Source organism: Poecilia latipinna, unplaced genomic scaffold (genome assembly GCF_001443285.1).
Source record: "Poecilia latipinna isolate Pla-1442-1.1 unplaced genomic scaffold, P_latipinna-1.0 Scaffold721, whole genome shotgun sequence".
Lineage (NCBI taxonomy): Eukaryota > Metazoa > Chordata > Actinopteri > Cyprinodontiformes > Poeciliidae > Poecilia > Poecilia latipinna.
Window position 1 is genome coordinate 63,728 of NW_015113337.1, and position 19,703 is coordinate 83,430.

General features: G+C 42.2%; 1 protein-coding gene across 1 annotated transcript in view; it reads left to right on the forward strand.

Annotated features, from left to right (window-relative positions):
• The window catches only part of myo18b (myosin XVIIIB), a 58,872-nt gene that overhangs the window by 27,801 nt on the left and 11,368 nt on the right, over positions 1–19,703 (forward strand). The window contains 21 exon segments of the mRNA XM_015045326.1: positions 458–802; positions 882–1,032; positions 2,052–2,161; positions 2,253–2,318; positions 2,404–2,532; positions 4,332–4,475; positions 4,904–4,993; positions 5,059–5,178; positions 5,318–5,423; positions 6,636–6,760; positions 6,859–7,013; positions 7,240–7,363; positions 7,969–8,169; positions 8,250–8,360; positions 9,020–9,124; positions 11,456–11,617; positions 11,696–11,809; positions 12,639–12,755; positions 12,840–12,923; positions 13,156–13,293; positions 13,401–13,586. Of these exon segments, the coding sequence (XP_014900812.1) occupies positions 458–802; positions 882–1,032; positions 2,052–2,161; positions 2,253–2,318; positions 2,404–2,532; positions 4,332–4,475; positions 4,904–4,993; positions 5,059–5,178; positions 5,318–5,423; positions 6,636–6,760; positions 6,859–7,013; positions 7,240–7,363; positions 7,969–8,169; positions 8,250–8,360; positions 9,020–9,124; positions 11,456–11,617; positions 11,696–11,809; positions 12,639–12,755; positions 12,840–12,923; positions 13,156–13,293; positions 13,401–13,586 (2,883 nt within the window).

The window sequence follows — 19,703 nt, forward strand, 5'->3', positions numbered from 1 at the left end:
AGTGCTGGCGCCATGGCAGAATTCTGAATTTAAGTTTTCTTTTTTAATGGAAACACCACAATTGCAAAATTGTGTTGTTGTTTTGTTTTACATTAGCAAAATATTAAAAATGTTTTGTGCACATTTGTAATGGAAACTCGGCTGGAGACTATTGGATGGATCATCAGTAGCTTCATTTCCATTAATCATAAAACTATGCAAATTGAAATCACAAATATAAATTTGCTTAATGGAAAGATATCAATTTTGAAAAAACTCCCAATTTTCTATAAGAAGTGTTTGATGTAGGACGGGGTTTTCAGTGTCATAATTTTTATCATCACAATAGTACCACAAAAAACACAATGCTCACCCATACCTCCTACACTTCTGGGAAACCGTTCATTTTTCTTTTTGACACCCTAAACATCCACCAGTGTGAGCTTTTAAACTTGTGTTGCTGCTGAATCAACACAAGTCCAACTCAAAGTGGCAGCAATGTGCCATTTATAACAAAGCGTAACCCCATGCTATGCTATGCAGATGCTCTGTCTGCTCTGATGAAGTGTCATATATTTGGATTACAGCTGCCTCGTCGTTTTCGAACGTGTGCTGAGCTCCTCTCTTGTCCTTCCTCAGAGGCGTGGTGAAGGCCATGTTCACCCCCAGGATCTCCCTGCCCCCTCTGTGCCGTGGCCTGGCCGGGTTGGAGGGAGGCAGCCAGCGCGCCCTGCAGCGGAACGGAATCATCCGGAAAACCTTCAGCGGTGGGATGGCGGCCATACGCAGACACTCCCAGTGTATAGCAGTGAAGCTGCAGGCGGTACGTATGGCGCTACCGTCACCACGTTCTGACGTCACCCCAGAAGCGTGACGGCTGTCATCGTCTCGCGGTCCTGCAGGATGCGCTGGTGAACCTGATCCGCCGAGCCAGGCCGGTGTTCCTGCAGTGTGTCAGCGCAAAATCGAGCAGCGGTGGTTTGGACGTGCCGGCTCTCAGAGTGCAGCTGCATTCCACCCAGATCCTGTCGGCCCTGCAGCTCTACCGCACAGGTCGGCCCTTCATGTCAGACCAGCTTCACGGACAAACACAGGAGTTAAGATGTTCAGAGACATCAAACAGAACAACCTACATCTGACTGGTTACTCACCAGGTTCTGTCAGTTATGCAGTGATCAGACTATAACCCAAAATTACTCTTCCCAAAAATGGAAAATAATTTTTTCATTGATATGAACAAAGAAATATTGTTTCTGAATATGTGAGGGGACATTACATGAACAAAACAAGGAGAAATTTCATGCAAAAAAATATTGAGAGATTACTTAGTTTTACTGTGGGAGTGTGTGTTTAATTAGAGTAAAATGATAGCCATCATCATTATTTTAGTGTGTACAACAAGCACGTTTACTACAGGTAACATCGCTGTCTCTACTCCTACGACTGGAACCAAACATTCAGTCTCTATGCTCCACAAATCCAGAACAAACTTCCAGGAAACTTCCATTACAAAATGTACGCAAAACTTTATTAATATTCTGCTAATGTCGAAAACACACAGTTTCACAATTGTGGTGTTTCAATTAAATAAGAAACACAATTGAAATCACATATGATTTTACTTCAAATTTTCTCAAAGTTGGTAAAAACATTGAGTTTAAGTGGCTGCTGCCTCAACCAGACCACAAAATCCTGGAGGAACAGCTATTTACTGATATTTTAACAGCTTGATTGGTTTTATCAGTATATTCTGGCGGAACCGTCCCTTTAAGAACATTCAGGTTCTTAAATGGCCCAATATGAAAATGAGTTTGACACCATCATAGTGTACACTCAGGCTAGAACTTTTTTTCTTCTGAGCTGCCCTGATTTTTCTTTTTTCTTTTAAGTGATCAGTGAGTTAGTTTATAGTTTTTACATCAGAGCCCCTTTTGATTATTTGATTACATAAATACAGACTTGCATAATTCCATAACTCCTTTAAAAAGATAGAAATGTCAAAAGATTCTAAATCAATAAAAAATTTAAAAACAGAAATGCATATAAAGCCATATTTTCCTGTCCTTCTCCAGGTTATCCAGAACACATGACGCTCAGTGACTTCAGGTGTCACTTCCAGGCTCTCTCTCCTCCGATTATGAAGCGTTACGCCTCCATGTTTGTCAGCCATGATGAGAGAAAGGTAGAGAAGTGAATCGCTGGAGTTCACATGAACAAAAATATCACAAACTCAGAATGAATCTGCTTTTTTTTCCCTCTCCTTTGTGTGTCAGGCCGTGGAAGAGCTGCTGGTTGAGCTGGACGTAGATAAAAACAGCATCATGGTCGGAGCCAGCAGGGTGAGAGCGGGTGTGAAGCCCTCAGATGGCACAACAGGAGTCAGTCAGTTATGACTGAAATCTATTTTTCTCTGCTGGGTCTCAGGTGTTTATGAAGCGAGGTGTGCTGCAATACCTGGAGCAGCAGAGGGATCAGCAGGTGACCGGGTGGCTGGTTTACCTGCAGGCCGCCTGCAAGGGACATCTGGGACGTCAGAAGTACCGCAAACTCAAGGTGAGCTCCAGTCCGGTTCACTGTGAGGAGCTCCAGGCGGAGCTCTGATACAGGAGTATCCACCTTCTGTCTCAATACAAACTGAGAGAGCAAGACAGTATAATATCACTCCAAATTTCCAAGTTTTTTCAAGAAAAGTTCTGAGATTAATCTTAATTTCTGAGCTTGAAAATGTACTCCTGCTTTTTTTGTGTCTACAATAGCCCTAATACTCTGTCATAAATCAGACACATTAACTTCAAATTTTTTAATGATTTTTTTTTGCTCTCTGTACATTAAGAAAAAAAACTTAAACTGCTGCTAGGCCTCACTAATACCTGATTGGTCACCCTGCAGATTAGCCACCTGTTGGTGTTATCCCCACTGAATGATTTGATTTGTAAGGTGGAGAAATAAAATAATTCTTGATGTTCTGCAGTAGAAAATACTAAAGATTTCATTGAAAACTAATTATTAACATATTTCTTATTTATTTAAGATAAAGATTTATATATTTAGCCTTCATGTGATTTGTTTTATTTTACTCTTCTTTGTTTACACACAGACACTGTATAACACTTCATTAACTTTTCAGAAGGAGATATGAGATGCACAGCAGCAGGTTATAGCAAAAACGTGCAACAGGCTGATCCTAATCAAGTTATGAATTGGTGAAAAGTCACCACAATAATTAACTACATCACCAAACTACAAACCTGCAGTTTAACCATTTCTTTGCCTTCATCAACATTAAGTGCTAATCTGGTTTAATATCTGTAATTTTGCCCAATGTGCAGATATTTTATAACTAGATAACGATATAATTATGTTATATCATCTCAAGCTGTTTGAATGACTCAAAACAAAAGTGAAGGCAGTTTGGTAAAAACAGTCCTGGATTTTGGGATGCTTCAGTCACCTCTAGAGGGCGCCCTGTAGTCATGTTATCTGATCTCAAAGTGGTTCTTCAGGCGCAGAAGGAATGTCATGGGGGTTTAATGAACTAAATAAAAGTGTACATAATATATCAGATTTTCAAAATGTAAAAGAAAAAACCTACTTATTAGAAAGAATATTATCTAATATGAGATTAGAAAGAATATGACAACGATGATATTGTCTGGATTTCTTGTTGCGAATCTTTAAAGCACTTTTGTGTGTTGATTCAAGAAGTTTTAAAACAAAAACACTTTTAGTTACAGATCATAAAAACTTCATCATAATCTCCTCTTGTGAAACACTGCAGATATATAAAATGTGCACAGCCAGCTCTATTAATTGTTTTATTCTGTTGCGTAACAACTTTTTTCTGAGTGGACCAGTTAAGGAAATACAGCTTACATTCTTGAATATATTCAACTATCCATTTTCCCTCCACTAAGAACGTTTGTAAAAAAAAAAAAAAAGAAAAAAAAAATCCAGTTCACTCTGATCTGTATTTAGAAACACTTTTTACAAATTATGCAGATGTTTTTAAGCAATAAATGCCATTTGAATAGAAGTTGAAATTGGTTCCAACATAAATCAAGAGCTATTAAGTTGGCTACATAAGTGATTAGTATCAGTAGGAGTTTCAAAGACATCTGAGACTTCATGAGTTGATAGAGGATTTTGAAAACATCTTTGAATTAAAACTCTGAACTCTGGACCTCTTCATGTAGTTCCAGAGTTTTAGTTGGCCTCCAGGATATCCATTCACTTCCTGCTGTCATGAGATCAGTTCACTATAGGATCTCAGCTTTGGGTTTTACCTCAGACTTTTTACTGTACTGTTTCTGCCTGTGTGTGTGTGTGTGTGTGTGTGTGTGTTTAATTTCCAGGTGCAGCAGATGGCGGTGAGGTGTCTGCAGAGGAACCTGCGGGTTCTGAAGGCCGTAGCCGAATGGAGCTGGTGGAAACTTTTCTGCAGGCTGCGTCCTCTGCTCGATGTGAACATGGACAACGAAAGGCTGAGAGCCAAGGAGGTACAGACTTTCATATGGACCTCTTTCAGTTCACATCCTTTTAAAGAATCGTTTTACGTTCATATTTATTTACAAGATCCCCTCAAACTCAGAGTGCTAATGGAGGAGAAACATCCAAACCTTCCAGGAAACCTGTCTGGCTGATGAGAAAGTACTGCCCCCATAATGATGCATCTTAGAGATCTAATAATTCAGTTAGAAAAATGTCATGTTTTTTTAAAGAGACATAGCCATTGTTCTTTAAAGTGACAGTAAAAACAGACAGAACAACAGTGAGCTGCAGCATCTGACAGAAACATCTAACACCAGCTGATCTCAGTGATGGGAAACAATATAGAAGCAACAGCAATTCATCCAGCAAATGTTTGTGATGTGCCTTAAAGGATGTTTGTGTCTCAGTAAAAAGCTTCTCTTTTGTTTTCTGAAAGGATGAGGTGTCGGCTCTGAGGCGCCGCCTGGAGAAGTCTGAGAAGGAGAGGAACGAGCTGAGGCAGACAGCAGACAGCCTGGAGACCAAGGTTAGAGCTGCAACACACACACACACACAAACGCTCACCACTATTAATGTGATCTATATGTGCAGGTTACTGCTGTGACATCGGAGCTAAGCGATGAGCGTTTCCGAGGCGATGCAGTGGGTCAGGCTCTGGATGTGGAGAGGGCAGAGAGGCTTCGACTCAGCCGGGAGAACAAGGACCTGCTGGTGAGCCAGCTAACTAAGTCACCTGACACTTCTTGCATGATGACTGCTGTCTATTTTAATTTAACGATTCAAATAAAAAAAATCTGAGCGATTGCGTCTTTTTTTTTTGTTGTTGTTGTTTAATTTGTGACTTCTGAAGACTCGGCTGGACCAGTGTAAGGTTACTATGGAAACCCTGGAGAAGCAGCTGGAGGAGGAGAAGCAGAAAGCTCAAGTTGCCGCAAGTCAGAGAGGAGCTCCAAAAGGTACGAGAGGAAAGTCTGCTGGCAAGACAAAAAGCAAAAACACACTGAGGTTTGGCTGCTGAATGACCAAACGTGCAGCAATGTTACAACATGAATGGAGAGATTTAACAGCAGAAAAGGCTGGACTATAAATCAATAACAATATATATCACAATGGACATGTGATCAGTATCAATAGATAATATATTTCATACAATATTCAAGGTTCAACATGTAGAATATTTGCTGAAATCTGACCAAGACTGCACTGCATTCTGGGGGATGTAGGCAGAGGGAAGGCTTTAGCTGCTCAACCTCTCATGGTCAGCTAAGCAATGGAGGCAGCATCAGCAAACTCACTCTTTGGTTACCTAGCAACAGCCTGTTGAGTGACATGTGCAGCAGCAGTTGAAAGGGGCAGTGTTATGTGAAATGGCCTCCTTTGAGTTTTACATCATGTTATAATTTCCTCATCAAAAACACACCTGGAGTGTTGCTTTGATTCTTTCATGCATGTTTGAAAAGTTCTTTTATCTCCTTGACAACCATTCAGCTGTGCAAAATGCCTGGGTGGACTTAGCTCCGCCTTCAAGGTGAAGCTCCTCCTCAGAGCTTCCTCATCACAGAGCAGCTCCACTCAGCTCCTTCAGACTAGCCAGCAGCAATTAGCAAACACCTGATGTAACTGCACATCAGAGCAGCAGTTTTTAAAGAGACAGAGGCCAAATTTCAAGGCATCAAATTACAAAGTCAAATTTCGTTGAAGTCATTGATACATAGAACATTTTTATAACAAATGAAGGTAACATAGTTACTTGATTGTGCTATAAAATGTTACTATGTATAGAAAATACATAATACTTCCCCTTTATGGTTTTGTCACATAACTGCTTAAAAATAAACAACATGAAGTGAAAACTGTGGATAAGACAAGAAGGGGCATGTCACTAGATATTTAAAACAAACAAACAAAAAAATCACTAAACAGTAATTATTCACCTCGGCTGATATGAAACCCTTATATCATGAAATGTTTTTCAGTCATATCCTCCAGCCCAACTATTCCTGATTTAAACTGTAGCTTTCATCAGGCACTTTGTTACTGTGAATTAAGGTATTTAATATTAAAACTCAAGAAAAGCGTGGTGACCTGACCTCAGGAACTCCTGACGGGACAAAGTTTCAATGAACTGAGTCTCAGACAAACTGATGCCCGAGTGTCCCGTCATTCAGAGGGCGAGCTGGTCATGCAGCTGGAGTGTTGCCAGACCGAGGTGGAGTTCGTCCGCAGGCGCCTGAAGCAGACGGAGGAGAAGCTGGAGACGGAGAGGCAGAGCAGACAGCAGCTCGACACCAAGGTCAGGCGGGACGCCCCGACGTGCACAGCAGCATGTTAATGTCTCAAGGTAACACCACCTGTGTGCGCGTGTCTGTGTGTGTGTGTGTGTGTGTGTAGGTAGCAACACTGCAGGCCCAGCTGGAGCAGTCTCGGAGGAGCGCGTCGGAGCTGAAACGCCACTGTCGCAGGGTGACCTCTGACCTCCAGGATGCCAGAGTACTCAGCGATGCTCTGCAGAGTCGCATGCACGAACTGGAGCGCAAACAGAGAAGGTTCACCTTCCCTTCAGACACACGTCACCTTGTTGCTCCACTGCTCCTCTGCTTCATCTCTGGCTGTTTAATGACTACATAAAGCCTGTTAATAGTGTTTCTAATTACATCGTGTTTTTGAATATCTTCATTTTCACTGCTGTAATAAGACTTTTCCTCACAGCCAACAAACTCCTGTGTCCGTGTGTGTGTGTGTGTGTGTGTGTGTGTGTGTGTGTTGCTGCAGGTTTGACAGTGAGCTGGCCCAGGCTCTGGAGGAGGCCAACAGTGAGAGAGAGCAGAAGGACAAAGCCTTGCAGGAGAACTCAGCTCTGGGTTCTGAAGTGTTCACCCTGCGCCGCAGCCTGCAGGTGTGTTTGTGTTTCATAAAGGAATGTCAGTGTTTGGTTTATGGCACTGTTTGAAAATAAATGTAACTAGTTTTTATAGAAACCAGTACTTAGGCCTGACACAGTAACCAACAAATAAATAAAACATATGATAAATTAAAACAAGCCCAACAACTTGTGATGATGATTTTTCTCTTTTCTCTCTTTCTACCAAAAACTGGACAACAAAAGTCTTCAGTCTGATGTTTGGTCTCATATTATTTACAGAGACTTCATGATTCATTTTATTTGTTGTTTCTGTTGTTTTGTTTATTTATTTATTTAGGATATTGGAAAATGTGTTACATTTCATTATTGATCTTTTATTGATCTTTCAGAATATGTTCTTGCATTACCATTATTTTACTTGTAAATGGTCCCACAAAAAAAAAAAAAACACAATATTATCATTTATCACAATAACTTCTGGGATAATTTATCAGTCAGCAGAATTTGTTGTTGTGACAGGCCTAGTGATACTACCTCAGACTTTTAATTTGAAGTCATTGGATAGTTTTCTGATTCATTCCAGCTGGTCAGGCTCAGCCTCCATATTTTCTCTGTTTGTGTTCCTGGTGTGTGTGCAGGAGAGCCAGGCTGAGATGAGTCGCCTGCAGAAGCAGAAGGAGGAGTTGTGCGCTCAGATCAGAGACCTCAGCCTGCCGGTTGACCTGGCCTCGGACTCGGTGCCTGACATGAAGAAACAGATCCGCCTCCTGGAGAGCCAGGCCAGCGAGAGAGCCGAGGAGACGAGCAGACTGTCCGCCCAGATCCAGCAGCAGCAGCAGGTCGACGGGGCGCGCGGCGCAGGGCTGGCACAAACCCGTCTGCCGGCTGCCGCGGCTCATCTGCACCTCTCACCCAACAGATCCACATGCGGTTCGAGATAGAGGTGGAGAGGATGAAGCAGATGCATCAGAAGGAGCTGGAGGATAAAGAAGAAGAGTTGGAGGACGTTCATAAGTCCTCCCAGAGACGGGTGGGTCTGACAGGGGAGGCAGATTTACATGATGAACAGATGTTTGCTCCAATGTCTGCTCAGGATTCAGTAATATATATAACACATGTTTTATATGGGATGTTAGCACTCTAAACCTCCTGACAGCTGCTCCTTTTTAAAAATTCAAAAATACTTTATCAAAAACAAGAAGTAAAATGTTGTCATCACTCATGTCATCCAAGTTCCTTCAGAGAGTCATTGTGGACGATGGAAGGAATTCCGGTAGCAGTCAGTCTTGCAAAGACTCTGAAGAGGCCTCTGATTGAAGACAGACAGTCTGACCGTCATGATGTGCTAACAGCTCAATTTCTGAGCAGGAGAGATGATATTCCACAGCAACACGTCCTGGGTGACATAACTAGCTGCTGGCTAGCACTGCTAATCCACCTCTTTTGCTTTTGCCACTCTGCTTTAAACCTCTATCTGACCGTTTGGTTAGAAAGCCAGGGTTTGGAGTGGCTGGAGCAGCTGTTAGAAAGAAGAAAATTCTCTAGCACTTCTTCCTAGTAGAACTCCAGAGGTTGGATGAACACACTGACCACTCTCTGCTGTCCTGGATTGAAATCCTGTGTGTGTGTGTGTGTGTGTGTGTGTGTGTGTGTGTGTGTGTGTGTGTGTGTGTGTGTGTATTTGTGCAGCTGAAGCAGCTGGAGATGCAGTTGGAGCAGGAGTACGAGGAGAAGCAGATGGTGATTCATGAGAAACACGACTTGGAGGGACTCATAGCGACGTTGTGTGAGCAGGTGAGCTCCCTCCTAAACACACCTACAAGTGAGGAGAGATAGAAAACATTCAATCTTACCCAGTTTATTTGTATCTAGTTTCTCGTGTAAATATCTCAGATCACTTGAAATAAGACAGTTAACTTACAAATACATTTTCAGTCAGTAATTATTGATTTAAAGCTTTGAGTTATGAAGTGGAATAAACTTTTTAACTTATAACATGCTCATCCAGTGTTCAGCCTTATGAAAGAAAAACATATCTACCAGTTGTATTACTGGTGTTGTAATTTATTCTAATATATTATTTTCCCAACACATTTTCTAATACATGTTATAAATACAGTGAATTACATATTGATGATTTCTGTATTAAACAACATGTTACATTATTCACATAATATTTTGAAATGGTTGCTTCTTTCCATTAACCCTTTATTGTAAAATATTAAACATGAATATCATGTATGGCTTTGTGTATCACTGTATTTTTTATGTTTATAAATATTCACCATCATGTACTATGATTTATATAGTAAAATGTATTGGTCATATATGTAATAGAGTTACAAATATGTTTGTCAATATATTTCAATTTATTTCATGACTGTATTATATTGTGTAATACATGCATCATCAATATATAATTTAATATATATACAACATATATTTGAAAATGTATCAGAAAAAAAAATTAGAATATTTTGAATTATATTTCCAGTCATATGTTGGTAAATATATTTTCTAAGTGTATATTAATAGTAACTTGTATCATATTTTACATCTAAACATATAGTGCTCTTTTTGGTTGTGATTACAATACATTTTGTATATACTATATATGGTCTGTGCTTATATATATATATATATATATATATATATATATATATATATATATATGTGTGTGTGTGTGTGTATTTCCTGGAGATGAAGTGAAGGGACAGAGCAGCCTGTAGGAGGCTTAGATCCTTCAGTGTTTGCAGTTTCTCTATGTCCATATGGGTACTAATTTATATCTGAACATCAAGGTTACTTTATTGCTTCGTTTGTTACCTGGATAATCATTTTAATTAAATTAACTGAACTTTAAAACTTCTCGGAAGCCAAATGTTACAGCTGTGTGTCTGTCAGCGGCCCGCTTCCTGCCAGCGCTCCGTCGTAAATCACTCTTAAAGCAGGTTAATGCTCTGATGGAGCCTGGATGTGTTGCTGCTGCAGTCCAGCCACCATGAAACAAACAAATGCAGCATAGAGGGGAAGAGCTGATTTAACACTCATTCACACCAAGGTTGGAATTAGAACAGGACCTGGTGTGTAGCCAAGCTGGCAAACCGTTCAGGATCAAGTCATCTGCAGTCTGGGTCTAACAGGCATTCAAATGTTGCTGCTGGGGAAGAAAAGCAGGACTTCTCAGGACATTTGGTAAGAAAAAGTCTAAGATACAATATTAAAAACTCTGTTCTGCCTTTTTATGTGTTTAATAATCATTATGGTTTGAATGAAGCATGCGATCAGGAGGTTAAGCATAAAATGGTTTATAAATGAATCATAAAGTTCATTTTAGCAGCTTCTATTGACCTGTGATTAGGTTAATCTTTCAAATTGAAGCTCTGTGACCAGATACCATCACAAGCTTTTTTCTCTTGAGCCTAAAACTCTTTGGCTACATTACAACTTCAAAATCAAAACAGAACATAATTAACTTGTATGCTTCCTGCCTTATTTACAGCCTGTCACTCTGATACATGATAACTACAGTGTCATCGGCATACATTTGAACGTCACAGATTTAATGTCGTAATGGAAGGTCTTTACTGTATTTTCCAAGCTCATAATGTCTTTTTATAGCACAATCAAGTAAATTGTTATGAAAATGCTGTAAATATATTGTCAAGCATAACTGCAAAGAAATATGGCTTTGCAGTTTGATGCCTTGACTTTGGGCCTCTGTCTCTGTAAGCTTGGCTGGGTATAAAAGCAGGCAGGCACATAGGCACCTCTGAACGGTTGCCACTGGAGATTCAGATATGTATGAAAGAACCAAAGTAAGAACCAGGTATGTTTTTGATGAGAGAATAACATTATGACATGATGTAAAGCTAAAAAAATATTGGATTTTATACAACACTTCCATTTAAGATAAAGGAATAAAAAAAGATCCGAGGATAGTTCCCTGTGGAACACCTACAGACTGGCTTCTTCAGAGATGAGATGATTTTATTTTAAAACCTGGCAATCGCATTTATTTGTTGTCGGATGCTTTTTGTGTGATGAAGACATGGTGCCAACCAAACCCTCGAACCATTCTCTTTGTTTATGGAGTGAAAGAATCTAAGTGGTGTCACGTTGCAGGTGGGACACAGAGACTTCGATGTGGAGAGGAAGCTGAGGAGAGACCTGAAGAGAACCCACGCCTTGCTGGCCGACGCCCAGCTGCTCCTCGCCACCCTGGACAGCTCAGGCCAGAACCGTCCCAACGGCAGCAAAGACCAGATCGAACGCCTGCACTGCCAGGTGAGTGGTGGCGTTCGGCCGCGCTCCACCGGGAGTCACCGCGGCGCTCCGTGTTCACCCTCTGCGTTTTCCGTTCAGCTGGAGGAGAGCGAGGCAAGGCGGCTGGAGGCGGAGAACACGCAGAAAGCCGTTGCCATGGAGCTGGAGAACGCCCAGTTGGAACTGGAGAATATCTGCAGGCAGAAGAGTGTGGTGAGTGACTGCATGCTGGTTCAAACCCAACAGACTGGTGGAAACCAACTCCACCATCCTCAGACAGCAGATGCCAGAGCAGACTGTAATGTGTGATAGTTCTTCTAGACTTTTATGGATATTAACTCCATTTCATATATTCTTCAGTTAAATCCTTTTACCGGCCCGGTTCTAAAACAGGATTTTTAACCCATGAATCATCTGGGCAGACAATCTCGACTAACTCAAAAGTGGCAGTTTTTTTTTTTTTTTTTTTTTTCAATTCAAAAATTTAAAAAACAGACATAAAACAAATGAAAAAATGAGAACTCGAAGTACAGATTAAGACAGTATAGAAGCTAAGCTTTTAGCTTTTAGCATTATCAATATAAGTAGGAGCATCTTTCCTGAATATTTTTCCAAAACAGATCAAAACGAAATTCTAGCAAAATCTCTGGACAAACTCAATAACCAAACCTTATAGTATTTGTTTAACAAATGATTTTTATTTATTTATTTTTTCACTCCTCAGAATTACATGAATCTGTCCATCTGATGTACATTTGTTTTTAATAATTGTCCCAACTTTTAGTTTTTTGGACAAACCCGTCTCTGTTCATTCAATCTGTTCCTTTAACTTTGAACCTCTTCTGCTTACACCTTGAAGGAGTTTATTATAAACTTCATACATTTTCAATCTGAGCTTTATTAAACCATAAATAACCATGAGTGAAGATTTCCCAGGAATTCTATGTTTTTTTTAGATATTAAACTATATTAAAGATTATATTTTCTCTTGATTTAGTCCAAATATCTCTTTTATTGTATTTCTATGCCTGTGTGAGTTCAGGTGGATGAACAGTTGGCGCTGCTGCAGCATGAGAAGATGGATCTGCTGAAGAGGCTGGAGGAAGACCAGGAAGACCTCAACGAGCTGATGAAGAAACACAAAGCTCTTATTGCACAAGTATTATTATTTTCACTTATCGCATTATTTCTAACCTGAATAAAAAAAAGAGAAAAAGTCTCAGTCCCACTTTGTCCCCTTCAGTCCTCCAGTGACATCTCTCAGATCAGAGAGCTGCAAGCTGAGCTGGAGGAGGTGAAGAAACAGAGACGCTCGCTCCAAGAGGAGGTGATATATGTTTGATGAGCAGAAAATAAACTCGACACTAAGAGCTTTATGAAGTGAATGTGCTGCTGGGAGTTCTGCAGATGAGATTGTAATGGCTTTCTGGGTCATTTAACGTCCTTGTTGCGCTCCTTAATTGAACGGCGAGCAGCAGGTGGAGCGCCGCTTCTCGTGGGTCGCGTTGAATTTAAATGCGTTCATCTCACCCCGGCCTTTCCGCATCTTCCACCTGCAGCTTCAGCAGTGCTTGTCCAGGGTGCAGTTCCTGGAGTCGTCCACTGTGGGGCGCAGCATAGTCAGCAAACAGGAGGCCCGTGTGTGTGACCTGGAAAACAAATTGGAGTTTCAGAAGGGGCAAGTCAAGAGGTTTGAGGTGAGATCAGATAAAGCTTTTCCAATTCCAACACATAATTATCAACGTGTCTGATGCTGTAGTTAGTCCATGCCCGGTTTTGGCTGCTAATTTTGTGTACTTTGCAGGTGCTGGTGCTGCGTCTGAGGGACAGTGTGGTTCGCCTGGGAGAGGAGCTGGAGCAGAGCGCCCAGGCCGAAGCTCGAGAGAAGGAACACGCCCGATACTACCAGCAGCGGCTGCAGGAGATGAGGCTGGAGATGGACGAGCTGAGCCAGAGGGAGCAGGACAGCAGCCGGCGGCGCATGGAGCTGGTAACTAGTGGAGCTGGTAACTAGTGGAGCTGGTACCTAGTGGAGCTGGTGTCTAGTGGAGGTGGTGACTAGTGGAGGTGGTAACTAGTGGAGCTGGTAACTAGTGGAGGTGGTGACTAGTGGAGGTGGTAACTAGTGGAGCTGGTGACTAGTGGAGCTGGTAACTAGTGGAGCCAGTGACTAGTGGAGCTGGTGACTAGTGGAGCTGGTGATTAGTGGAGCTGGTAACTAGTGGAGCCGGTACCTAGTGGAGCCAGTGACTAGTGGAGCTGGTACCTAGTGGAGCTGGTGTCTAGTGGAGCAAGTGACTAGTGGAGCTGGTAACTAGTGGAAGTGGTGACTAGTGGAGCTGGTGACTAGTGGAGGTGGTAACTAGTGGAGCTGGTAACTAGTGGAGCTGGTCCCTAGTGGAGGTGGTGACTAGTGGAGCTGGTGACTAGTGGAGCTGGTAACTAGTGGAGCCGGTGACTAGTGGAGCTGGTAACTAGTGGATGTGTTGACTAGTGGAGCTGGTGACTAGTGGAGGTGGTACCTAGTGGAGCTGGTGACTAGTGGAGCTGGTGATTAGTGGAGCTGGTGACTAGTGGAGGTGGTAACTAGTGGAGCTGGTAACTAGTGGAGCTGGTACCTAGTGGAGGTGGTGACTAGTGGAGCCGGTGACTAGTGGAGATGGTAACTAGTGGAGCTGGTGACTAGTGGAGGTGGTGACTAGTGGAGGTGGTAACTAGTGGAGCCAGTGACTAGTGGAGCTGGTAACTAGTGGATGTGTTGACTAGTGGAGCTGGTGACTAGTGGAGGTGGTACCTAGTGGAGCTGGTGGCTAGTGATCAGACTACCTTTTCAGCATCTTGATCCGTTTCAAAGTCTATATGACCTTTAACCCCTGTTTTTTTTAACAATTGATTTACTGTTTTGGATCATCTTAAAGGAGGATATTGCTCAAGTGGTTGAGGTCAGAAAATTAAATCTTATATTTCTAATGTCTTAATCTTCAGATGTTCTGATGACATACTTTCAGTTTTTTCTCCCTTTTTCTATAAAACATAAAAGGTCATCCTCCTGAGCTTCACCTGCCATTTTACCAACCTAGGATGTCACTTGGATGCATTGAATATATTTGTGCCTGGGCAGATCCAAAATGATGTCGAGTATTTTTCTTAGTATTGGTGCTGATTTTGAATTTTAGTGTTCTGACAATCCTAGAACTCAGTGTTTAAAATTCTGAGTGAGTTTTTATCTGCTTAGCTTATAAAGTAATACAATAAAAACAGACAGCTTCTGCAGGAGAAACAGCTCACTGTCTGTTATCTGATTTTTTTTTATAAAACTGAGGTCAGTGTGTCTCTCAGAGCTGCTTCTGATGATGTTTATAAAACCTGCTTAAAGCGACACTGTTTACAGTGCAGCTTATGAATATTCTTATCAGGGCTTTTCCAAACACACACTGCTGTTTGAAACAAGGTCAACCTGGTGGTCAGCATCATCAGAACACTGACAAACACTTTTCTTTCACTGCTGAAATGAAGACTGTTTGTAGAAATCAGACAAATGCAGTGAGATTTTTCTACAGAAACTTCACAATACAGAGGATCGTTCAAAGAATTATTAGTTTAAATTGTGAAGCCATTTATTTCTTCCATAACTCTGAACTGGATTCCTGACATGAAAACCTCAACAAGACTTTCTAAAGCAAGCGTCATGATTTTCCAAAAAGGAACATGAACCTACATATTGAAGTGTTTTATTCAAAATTCAAATTCAAAGAAGTATGAGTCTTCAACTTCATCAACAGGAAGGATGTCATGATAATATGAGAGCTGCTCTGTGCATGTGGATAAGACTTAAACTCACATGTTAAGCTGTACAGAGCCTCACAGAGCTCAGGACCCACTGCATCGGTCCTGGTGTTGTTTGACAAACACACACAGAGACCTGGACACGTCACACACAGAGACCTGGACACGTCACACACAGAGACATGGACACGTCACACACAGAGACCTGGACACGTCACACACACTCTGCTTCACTCTGACTGATACTGAGACTGAGACTCAATCCTTTTTCCACGTTTGGATAGTTGCTGGTTTATCCACACACTGGGGAAAAATCCATAGCAACATGTTAGACCATAGACTGACCTCTGACTCTCAATGTGAAGCAGCTGCTTATAGGAAGCTGCTCTTCCGTTAAACAGTAACACATATGTTGCGATCCAGCCGCTCATTTACACGACACCAGAGACCAGAGACACTTTTTGATTCCAGGTCTCAGAGTGAAACTTTTTGGAAAAGTTTCGGTTATGCCCATGAAGTGCACCGTTTGAGTTTAGGCTACAGGATGAAGAACTCTGCAGGTGTGAAAGCTCACATACACAGAACGCAAGACTGTAGCGCTGAACCTGTTCAGTTTAATGCAATTTCTGATAAGGACTGTATGTGTCGCATGATAATTTGGTCCAGTGGAGATGGTTGCTGTTTTCTAACTGAGCTGGAAACTAGAGAAGTGGAAGCTAAGGGTCATCTATAGCAGATTTATGGCGCCATCTCAACTTCTCCCCAATCAGCATCCAAAAACACAGTCAGTGTCCAGACAGTGAAGCTTTAATTCACATAAAACTCCAAAGAAAAAACGCGCATCATTTGTCAGTGCAACAACGCAAACACAAATTCGGTTCAGCTCTAGTGGATCTAATGCAAAGGTTGTGGAAAGAGGTAATAAAGCAAAACCTCAACGGCATAAAAAAAAACAATAATAAAGGAACTATCATTGATTCCCCAGCTGGAAACTCCTAATAATAACAAATCAACAGCAGAGAGAAGTGGAGCAAGCTTCCTGATGTCTACAGCACAGAGAAAATCTTATTGTCCTGGAGCTTGAGCAACTCGGGGAGAAGACAGAAAGACGTCTGCTGGGTTGATGTACATTCCCTCAACCACAGTGAACTTCTACGTCTCTGACGTTGTGAGGATTCCTCTCCTCCGGCTCTTGTTCATCTAGCCGCCTCTCCAGGTCTGAGGGCGAAGGTCGTCCTGTCGCCGGTGGGTTGCTGGTTCAAAGCCCCGCTCCGTCTGTCTCAGACTTTGTGACACTTAATCTGATGGTGGTTGTCAGGCTACACGAGGGCAGCTGTGCTTACAGTGTCGTAGCCTACCACCATGACTGGGGTAAAAAAACTTTTTTTCTCCTTTTTTTAACCCATAGTGCTCTCAGTAGTTCTATACAGGACAGAACTATAGCACACTGTGAGCCCTTTGTGACACACTGGTGGTTCTTGCATGAGAGGCATTCTGGGTCACTGGCAACATTTGCGTGGCAAACATTCCTGTTGCCTGAACATGCAGATACATCACCAATAGAAAACCCTTTCACAGCCAAACTGACTGGTTTCTTTTTTAGCATCATGGGCCGCCCCAGGCAGAGAGCCACGTCGCCTGTATCAAAAACGATTGCTGCTACAGAAGGAGTGGGATTAGACCCTAATTTAGGGATTAAGTTAGGGATTAGACCCTAACTTGTATCATGTTTAAAGATTTTGCTCCACATCTCCTCTCCGGAGGTTAAACATGAATATTTAATTCCCATCGTAGATATTACAACCTCTCACCTACCCCAACCTAACATTTTGATTACACTGAATTCAAGTGAAAAAGATGCAGAGATCAAAATCCTGCCTGTTTCCTAGCTTGTCTTTTAATCCCACATCATCTTCAGCCCTGGAGGATTTTTGGTCCTGATTTCCTCCCAGAGGACCCGGACCGTCTGGACTGATCAGTGATACCTGGGCAGCACATGAACTGCTGAAAACCTGAGCCCCGACCCGGCAGCACTCCATCCGGGCTGTGAGGAAGAGCCATCACAGGCAGGACGTTCTTCCTCCAGGCGATGACTGCAAGTGAAGCACACCTCGGAGGCAGCGGCAGCTCCGCTGTTCTCATTAACAAAAACAGCAGCTGCTCCATTATCTGGGACATTTGGAAAACATAATTGTCATTACTGAGAGCGTGATCGTAGCTGCTCTGATTGCACAGAGTGTCTACATCGTCACTCGAGCGCTTCCTTTTTACTTCGTTTCAAGTACATCAGTCTTGTAGTGTCACTGGGGAAGATTCCCTGCGACATTTTAAGACGTGTGTGTAAACAAGCACAGCCATAAATGCACCAAGCTTGTTTTCTTTAGAAACATAAGATAACGCTGAAGGCGTCCCGTCATTCTGACTCCTAAATCTAAACGTGTAGAGCTGTACATGCCAGTGACTTTTTGTTAGCTTGGTAAAGGCTGCATCGAATCCCCCTGCAGAAGTTCTCACTGGATCAAATTTAACGATTTATTAAAAATGCTTCCGATCTTTAGTGCTGCCCAGAGGCTCTTGGTCGGTTCCAACCCTCAGCTGAGGAACACCAAGCCTTTCCTGCTTTTTGTGTCGTATTTAGGCTCAGATTTATTGAGCTGTTGTTCTGTTAGGAGGTCATTAAATCACATGTTGGTGGACTCTGATGGTGACTGGTGGCTGATGGTTGTGCTGGATTTTATACAGGGGTATCAGAGTAAAGTGGGGCTGACTTTAAACTTATGCCACCCTCTAATTAATACTAGTACTAATTAAATACATAGAAGCTTTTGACAAAATTAGAAAAAGTACAAGCAAACCTTTTCAAGGCTGGATGGTGATATATTTGCTAGTTTTAAAACGTTTCTTCCAGTCTAAAGCTGCGTTCATACAGCAGGTCAGGATGCTCAGTTCCAGTGTTAGGGTTAGTATTAACTCGTGTGTGGATGAATTGCAACTCTGCAAACGTAGAAGAAGAATGTAGATGTCACACAGCGGCGCGTTGTTTATGGAAGCAATAATGGCCGCCACCATCTACGACTCAGTTTTTAAGGTTACTCAGCAACGGGAGCCGACAGCATCATCACATCATAACAAGATGAAGGAAGCTAATGGACAGAAAACACAACTGATGGGAATGGTCAGTCAGATCCAAGAGTGGTAGGGCTGTGATGCGATGCACTGATGCAGACTTCTTCTGCTGCGTAATTATGACGCACATCTTAATTCTGCTAAAATGCGACACGACGCTTAGAAAACATTTAGATATTTATCCAGCTTAGTAGCATGGAAGTGGCACACACAAGTCAGATTTTTTTTAATTGAACCATTCTGATCTAAAGCCGTGGAAACATCGGACGTAGTTCACATATGGGCAAAAAAAAAAAAAAAAGGGGATTTGGGGCACATTTGCCTGCTGTGTGAATGTAGCCTACTACAATACACATGACTTTTAAAAAGCTCTTTAGAGAAATAATTCAGTTTTGCAGAATAACTGAAACAAACTGCTTATTTCTGCTTCTTATTCTACGGAGATGTTCAGTCTTTCTAATCCAACTCCAGAATGTGTGAAAATTCAGCTTTGCTCATCACCACAGTCAGAGTGGAGGATGGAGTTTTTCAGACTGGCCTGCAGCCTACCTAACATTTTGCTGCCCAAATAACACGACTTTGTTCTTCTCGGAGAACGCCAGCTCTCCTCAGCTTCTGCTTCTCACTCTCAGCAGATTCCTTCGTGACCTCTGAGGGAACAACAATTATTCAGTTATTAGCTCAAAGTTATTCACATGCACGGAGTTGCCCTTTAAGAACCTACCAACTGGCCTTGTACTCACACACAAGCATACACGCACACACACACGCACACACACGTTTCATGAATAAACATCCATACACATTCATCCTCCTCCTACTTACCCAGCGCCGTTCTTCGGCGTCATCTCTCCCTCATCCTGCTTTCTCTCTCTGCGACTGTGATTAACTCTCATTGTCTCTTCAAGGTTATGGACGCACAGACACACACACAGACACGCTCGCACGCACACGCGCTTGTGTGTCTATGACAACCGGCTGCGCCCACACCCATGTCCTCAAAACCAACAAAGCCAATAACTTTGAAAGCTTTGAGGCGTTTGCCCATGTGAAGGGTCTCGTGTGTGTGTGTGTGTGTGTGTGTGTGTGTGTGTGTGTGTGTGTGTGTGTGTGTGTGCGTGTGTGTGTGTGTGTGTGGGGGGGGGGGGGGGGAGAGGACGGGTGACAGAGAAAAAAATGGAGAGGAAACAAAAAA